Genomic DNA, 7,564 nt, shown 5'->3' with positions numbered 1-7,564 from the left:
CCGGTGGCCAGAGAGGAGCAGGCGGCTCACTTGCCCTGGGATTAAATGGGATCGAGAGAGATTACAGCCCTCTCTCTTTCTCTCGTGTTCCTGTTGCTCGGTGAGTCCTGCATCCAGTCCCCGGGGAATCATTTCACATCACATTTACATTCTCCTGCACCTTCTGAGGTGCTGAACCCTGCAGGAGGCGGAGGATTACAGCCTGTGACATCCCTGAGGAGGCAGATTTAAAGGTAAGGGCGTCTTTCATGGACTGGGGAAGGATCTTCTTTCTTCAACAGGAGCTTGAACCACTTTCCTAAAACTCCTTGAATGCACAGGGTGTGACTCTTTATCTTAACAGTCTCCTTAGAGCTGTACAACCTGCTTAGAGCATCTGCTGTTTGACTAAACGTGGGATAAAACGCAGAGTGGTTTCCGTAGAGTAACATATTTCTGCTCCATGTGTGGGTGTCCCCAGAGCAGAGCAGAGATTAAAGCCTGTACATCTCAGTATTTACATCTCCGTCACACTTCTGAGCTGTCGTGAAGTGTGCCATTAACCCCTGACCCCCTTTCACACCCACCACTGATGGAGTTCCCACCTGATCCTGGGTCACGCTCACGCCTGGATTACAGACGAGGAAACTCATAGTAGAGAAGAGACGTCAGATCTCTGACAGAGTTTAACTGTCAGCAGTATTGTAGATGCATGCTATGTGTGTGTAAATATGAGCATGTGTCGTCAGGTGCAGGCGTCAGTCCAGTCCCTGGGGGGTCCGGTGACCATGAGGCAGGCAGTGGAGGCTCAGGTGTTGAGCCCCCACTGTGAGCTGGGAGAGCACGGTCAGTGAGGACGATGCTGACATCTTTATGATTCACTCATCATGTGTGTATATGTGTGTATTAATGTGCGTTTGTGTGCTGCAGGCCTGCGTCAGATCCTCACAGACGTGATCGAGGAGGTGAGGAAGTCGGTAAATCCAGACATCGATGGAGCAGAGATCCTCCACAGTCTCCTCAACGCCTCCTGGCTGCAGTCGCTGCTCAAGGTCAGGAAGATCTCTATTTGCTGAAATGCTGAGTTTAAACTGTGAGACTTGATGATTTTAAATCTGTGTTTTCAGGTTTACGAGTGTCTCCAAAGGTACCTGAAAAACTCTCCACCACCTGCTCTGGATTACGCTTCAGGACTTTCCCTTCAGGTGACACTCAGACTCAAGTTTCAGCAATAATTTGGAGATCATAATCTTTTTTTAACACTGTATTGTTACTCTGTGTAGTTGCTGATAGACATTCGATCACTCCCCGGCTGCTCTGAAGACGCCAAAGAGCTCTACCGCCTCCTGAGACAGCCACACCTGCAGGTGAGGAGGTGTTTAGGTAACACTCTGAAAATAGCCCGTGTGTAGCTCATTAATCTGACTGAATTTCACAATCAAAGGATCCACTTTGTTGTTTCCCCAGGCTCTCCTGTCAGCTCACGACACCGTGGCCCAGAAGGACTACGAGCCTGTGCTGCCCCCGATGCCCGAGGAGCTGCCGGACGACGAGGAGGCCACGAGGATCGTCTGCCTGGTGAAAAACAAGCAGCCTCTGGTGAGCTGGAGTCTCCGAAGTTAAGGTCACGTTTTGATGAGATCACTTCTGGAAGTCCTTTGTTAATCTCTCTTTACAAAAACAGATTTTCGGGGATCAGAGCTGCATCAGATGAATTTCTCTGAGCTTAAACACAGAAGTCAGATCATGAAGTCACGCCACAAAAAAACTTTTCTTTGAGGCGAATATGAATATCACCCAAACTAAACGTTGTGCTGAAGCAGATGCTCGACGTGCTTTCTCTTCTTTGCCAAACATGAACCCAACATCTGACTCAATCCAACAGAGAGCAGATGTTTGATTTTTATAATCTCTCATTAAACTAATTGTCTGCTAATGCTACAGGTCGTTTCTGACTGCAGAGGCCAAAAAGGGAAGAAAACAAAATAACTCAGGATGTGTTTTATTGATAATCCACTCTTCTGTTTGGGTTTAGTTGAGTATTGATATTATTGCATGGAGGATTAATCAATGCAGCTTTAATCTTGTTTTTCTGTGACATCCCCAGGAGGAGAGCAGAGCATTTTTAAAGATTTTTGCGCACAAATTGAATCTGAATAAGTCGATTTAAGGTGCTTTTTGATGCTCCCGTCTGCCTTTGAGTGACTCTGTTGTCTCACAGCTGCGCAGTCAAAGGCGAGTCGGGCTGTCGCTCTCCTGTTCCTCCTCCCCCTGCACTAAAAAGCGCTCCAGAGTCGCCGCCTGCAGCCACTGGGACACCTTAAAGCGTCTGACCCGGCAGACGCTCCACAGAGGAGGCGCGTTCGGGGTCCACAGCCCTGCAGCGAGGCACCAGGATGCAAACTGGTGTAGCGTCAGAAGAGGCAGCTTCCCTCAGTCTGAACGCTCGTGTCACGCCGCCGCAGCTCGTCCGTATCCTCCGCCGCGAATTCAAACAGTGAGGAGCTGTCAGGTGTGCTGCAGCAAGCCGGTGAGCAAATGTCGAGTCTGTTACACCAACCTCCTCTGGGAGCAAAACCGCTCTGCGCCTTCGGTCTACAGCTCCGTCATGATCGGTAAGAAACCAGCGTCTGTCAGCATCCATCACTCCAGCATCCTGTCTCATCCTGATTAATAATGTCTGTTTCTCTATTGGAGACAACCTCATCGAAGAGCTCGACAGCGGGGACGACTCAAACTACATCCAGTCCCCGAATCCTTCAGGTCAGCGTTGGACCGTGTCACCGCCGTGCCTCACTGTGCCGTACTACTCCAATGTAGAGGACTACCTCCCTCCAGGTCTTCCTCAGAGGCTCCAAAACCAGAGCCCCCGCATCCGCACTGCTCCCCCAAGCCCCATGCGTCCTCGCCGTGGTCGCGTAGTGGATCTGCCGCCCGTCCCGCCTGTCGAACTCGCCAAGCAGGAGAGTTTGGATGAGCTGAGGACGACGGTGCAGCTCGCAGCCAGCTCCATGGAGAGCAGCACCAAAGACATCAAGCTGCTCGGAGAGAAGATGGCCGCAGCGACAGAGCGGATGTCTGAGACGGTGCAGGACAACTCACAAGCCTTAGCGCTCCTCACTCAGGTCGTAGACCGGCTCCAGACCCTCCTCACCGCCAACAGCATCCCAAAACCTGCAGACCACGACAGAACACCCGAGTCAAACCAATCTCCACGGATCCAAAAGAAACGTCCCTCCCTCACTCATCAAACCAGGTGCTCCTTACCTTCACCTCCTTCCTCCAGCTCCTCCTCCAGCTCCCTCAGCAGCTCCCTGGATGCTCCCTCCACCTCTCAGGGCACCAGCTGTCTCTCCGTGTCCTGTCACGGGTCGCCAAAAACCGCCTTGAAGTCCAAAAGCGGCACTTTACCGCCAAAGAAGCACCACCAAGCCGAGCTGAAGGAGTCCAAGCAGCCTCAGAGCAACGGTCTCCTCGAGGAGCCCAAGGAGGCGTCCAGCATCCTGAAAGGGCGCCGCTCTCCGCAGAGGAAGAAGAAGAAGAAGAAGAAAGCAACTTGAGAGACGCAGAAAGGGTCAAGATACTGAGTTCTTTCACGCTGAATCTGAGGAGAGGCCCTGCGAGCGCAAACAGCGGTAGCTGAGATTTATTTTGTCCTCATGTTGGATCATTTCATCCTCTCATCCCGTCACACTTCATTCAGTGCTTCGGTTCATCTTGTTGTGAAATAATCCTTCAAATCATCTCTTTCATTTCATCCTGACGCATCATCGCTTCCCAAAGACTGAAACACTCGACTTCAACTTTGTTTTATCTGACCCACAAGTTCCTGAAGTTTGTGAACTCTTTGGTTTTCTCTTTTTTTTCAGGGGGCAACAATAAAGAGAAACGAGATCTCAGGGGAGATTTTTATCGCTCGAGTTATTCATGGAGGGCTGGCAGATCGAAGCGGTGAGCCAACTGAATCAGAAAATATTTTTAAGAGTCATGTTATGTGATTTATGTGACATTAATCTCTCTGTGTTTATCTGTGTGTGTAGGTCTGCTTCATGCAGGAGACCGGATCGTGGAGGTGAACGGTTTCCCTGTGGATGGGATGGAGCCTGAGCAAGTCATCCAAGTGGTGGTACGTTTAGTTTTTGGTGATAAAAGAAAATGTGTATTTTACTTTCCATAAACATGACGCCACATTTCTTCTTTTAAACCTTTTAGCAAGCGAGGTCTCAAGGAACCATCATGTTCAAAGTCATCCCCATCACAGAAAGACCGGTCCACAATCAGACTATGGTAAACCCTGTCTGTTACCTCTTTGTTTTTTAAAAGTGTAAAGTCTGATAGCATCATAATGAGCTCAACTCTCTGCTCTCAGCTGTACGTTCGAGCGATGGCAGACTACAGCCCGCAGCAGGACCCAGCCATCCCCTGTGCCGACGCCGGTATGAGCTTCAGGAAAGGCGACGTGCTGGAGATCGTGGATCAGACGGACACCCTGTGGTGGCAGGCCAAGAAGCTTCCCAACAGCACCGCATGTGCGGGTCTCATCCCGTCCACCAACCTCCTGAAACGGTAATTTCCCTCAGCGCTGCGTGTTTTACCATCCTTCTTTAAATTCCTTCTTTTTTACCTGGATCATGAAACCGTCTTTGTGACAGGAAGCAGAGAGAGTTCTGGTGGTCTCAGCCTTATCAGCCACACGCCTGCATACAGACCTGTAAGTTCAAACACATTTTCTGTCACTTTAAATTAAATCTGGACAGTTTCAAGCATAATCTCTACAAACCTGAGCGTTAAATGTGGATTGTGTTTTACTCCCTGCTTGCTGAAGTGAGCACTGTAGAGGAAGGTAAGGACAGGAGCAAAGCCCAGCTGTAGCTTTAGCGTCAGGATTTAATGATTTCTGATTTGTAGATGAGGAGATGTCACATCTTCTTTTGTTTTACAGAAGAAGACCTGATGGCCATCGATGAGAAATGTGTGGAAGCAGGTAAAGCACCATCTGTCCCTCATGGCTCTTTTTTTAATCTTTCCTACACAAACTCGCTGCATGTCGTTGCTGCTTTGTGATTAATTTTTCTGTTTGTGTTTTTTTTTTCTGTCAGATGAGGAGGCTTTTGAATCTGGTAGGTAAGTCTTTGTTGATTTAATCTGTTCTGACTCTGAGCACAGAGTTACTCCAACAAAGCCTTCTCTAATCTTTATCTGAAACATTTGGTTTGTTTTCCTCCAAATTCGACCTCGGTTTGATGGTGAAATATCAGAGGAGCTCAGAGAAGGTGAGAATAAAATACAGTGTTACAGCAGTCATTGATAATGTAGGTCAAAAGGTGATACTCTGATTTCTTTCTGAAAACCCAGAAGAGGATGACTTCAGCAGCAGCAGTGAAAGCATCTATTTAGGTAAGAACAACACAAACCCCCTGACCGCTGCCATCCTCTGGTGTTTGATACGGCTAAATCTGAATTAATCCCTTTATGACAATTTCTCTCAGCGGGCTTCAGGCGCAGCATGCGTCTGTGTCGGCGGCGCTCTCACAGCACCACGCAGCCGTCCTGTCACACCCGCTGCCCCAGCAGCTGCTACAGTGCCCTCAACAGCCCATACGAGGAGGTGGTGCGCTACCAGCGCCATCCGCAGGACACACACCGCCTCATCGCCCTCACAGGTAGCGCTCAACTCACACTATCATGTCGCTTCTTAAGAATAGCATTTAATATGTTTTTGCTGTGTTCTTAAAGTTTTTTTGACTGACAAATAATTCTCAGGTCCGTCTGGTGTTGGTGTGAATGAACTTCGAAGACGGCTGATTGAAACCAACCCCGGTCTCTTCCAGGGAGCCGTACCACGTATGTGTAGATTATTTTCTTCTGCTTTGATGATAAAATAATGTTTGTGGGAGAGATTTCTTTATAAGATTTTAATATTTTATAAAATATTTTTCTCTATCCAGACACGACAAGAGCGCCCAAAGGATACGAGGAGTCTGGCAGAGAATATCACTTCACCAGCCGAGAAATCTTTGACAACATGGTTTACAACAACAGGTACTGAATAATTCATGGATGCTGTGTTTTTACAAAACACAACAACCCTTTTTTTCCATGGATCCAGTTTGCAGCACATCCCTGTGTTTTGTCTTGCAGGTTTTTGGAGTACGGCGACTATAAGGGGAATCTGTACGGCACCAGCATCGAGGCTGCCAGGGACGTTTTAAACAGCGGAAAGATCTGCGTCGTTGACATTGAGCCAAATGTAAGAATGTAAATCACTAAAGAGTCACAAAAGTGATTATATTTCTATTTGTTCTGTCTAAATAATTTATTATTCTATTCATCAAGGGCCTGAAATGTGAGCAAAAGCTTGATTTGTTTTCTATAATTTTTGTTATGTCTCTGGATTTAGGCTGTCCAGGCAGTGAGGACCCATGAACTGAGGGCCTACGTCATCTACATCAAGCCTCCACCTCTGGAGCGCCTCAGGGAGACCAGACAGGAGTCTGTCATCACCACCAACTACTACGTCAACAGACCATTCAAAGTAAACTCCCTAAGACATGAGATTTTATACCTTTGATTTATTACCAAGCGACTTTTCTGACACATACTTGCTAGTGCAGATGGACTTGGGTGTTTAAACCTGAGTTTTGTTTCTTGGAACAGGAAGAAGACTTCCTGGAGATTGAAGAATCCGCCCGAAAGATTGAGTCTCAGTACTGGCAGTTCTTTGATCATGTGATCGTCAATGAGGAGTTACAGGACGCCTGTGCGCAGCTGGTGACAGCAGTGAGGAAGGCGCAGGATGAGCCACAGTGGGTCCCAGCCAGCTGGATACGGCCTACTGCTGAGTCTTAAGAGAGAAGTGCAGGACGAGACGGCTGAGGGCGATATGATCGTGCTGTCATTGCAGACCTAATTTTTCAACTCATTTTAGGACTTTTCACTGTGAATTCTGAACATGTGAATCAATTCTAAAACTACATGACATATTAAATGGGATAAAGACATGAAAGAAGATGGATCTGAACTCAAGCCCAAAGAAACAGAGTCAGACTTTAGTGTTAGAAGTTCAAATCTAAAGATAACTAGAATGTAGTACTACTTTACAGTTGTGTTCATTAGAGCAATTAGAAACAGGAGGATATTTTCTTTGTTGTATTTTTAAAATAGGTAAGGCATAAACAACTCATAGAAAAATTGTGCTGCTTTGCACACCACTTTAATTATTTACTCTGAAAAAAGGCACAAAAGGTTAATTTCTTACCCTTTTAGCCACTTAAGTAAAGTTTGTCATGTCTCGGAGTTGGTGTTCACAAATTAGGCTGTAAAATGTTTCATTGTTCACTGTTGATTGATAAATTTTCATGGTGTTTTTCTTCTTTTTTCTTGAGCATGCCAAAGAGTTATTCAAGATTTACAGAACAACTGAATAAGCTATGTTTGGCACAAATAAATACACTTTGTGTCCCTTTTTATAATAAAATTACTTTGTAATACAAAAAAATCCTGGAAAGTAATGACAATTTGATATTTGTATTTTGTTGTGACAATAATAAACACTTCTGTATTTTATTTTTTGTATGTTTTATAT

At 46.5% G+C, this 7,564-nt stretch overlaps 1 protein-coding gene across 1 annotated transcript; it reads left to right on the top strand.

Moving 5' to 3' along the window:
* The first annotated feature begins 767 nt into the window (after window positions 1-767).
* Window positions 768-7,471, top strand: LOC141786010 (MAGUK p55 subfamily member 4-like). Its single transcript, XM_074664702.1, has 21 exons — window positions 768-825; window positions 910-1,031; window positions 1,107-1,184; window positions 1,263-1,346; window positions 1,447-1,578; window positions 3,849-3,930; window positions 4,020-4,105; window positions 4,192-4,266; window positions 4,349-4,545; window positions 4,632-4,690; window positions 4,805-4,822; window positions 4,922-4,963; window positions 5,079-5,099; window positions 5,238-5,252; window positions 5,335-5,376; window positions 5,469-5,642; window positions 5,743-5,823; window positions 5,928-6,021; window positions 6,121-6,229; window positions 6,380-6,514; window positions 6,637-7,471. Exons 1-21 carry the CDS (start codon window positions 768-770, stop codon window positions 6,826-6,828), a joined length of 1,896 nt encoding a protein of 631 aa, XP_074520803.1. The 3' UTR covers window positions 6,829-7,471.
* Window positions 7,472-7,564: the final 93 nt, after the last annotated feature.

The sequence above is a fragment of the Halichoeres trimaculatus genome, unplaced genomic scaffold, assembly GCF_033239565.1.
Source record: "Halichoeres trimaculatus isolate MK-OKI-2021-1 unplaced genomic scaffold, fHalTri1.1 fHalTri1_scaffold_24, whole genome shotgun sequence".
NCBI lineage: Eukaryota > Metazoa > Chordata > Actinopteri > Labriformes > Labridae > Halichoeres > Halichoeres trimaculatus.
The sequence above is the reverse complement of the archived record's forward strand: the minus strand, read 5'-3'. Positions and strand labels throughout refer to the sequence as shown.

Bases quoted from the DNA above. Each gene is read 5' to 3' on its own strand.
- LOC141786010 (XM_074664702.1), top strand. From the start codon at position 768: ATGAGGCAGGCAGTGGAGGCTCAGGTGTTGAGCCCCCACTGTGAGCTG. The intron at 1,579-3,848 runs GTGAGCTGGAGT...CTTTTTTTTCAG, and splicing joins TGAAAAACAAGCAGCCTCTG to GGGGCAACAATAAAGAGAAA. The intron at 4,106-4,191 runs GTACGTTTAGTT...TAAACCTTTTAG, and splicing joins AGCAAGTCATCCAAGTGGTG to CAAGCGAGGTCTCAAGGAAC.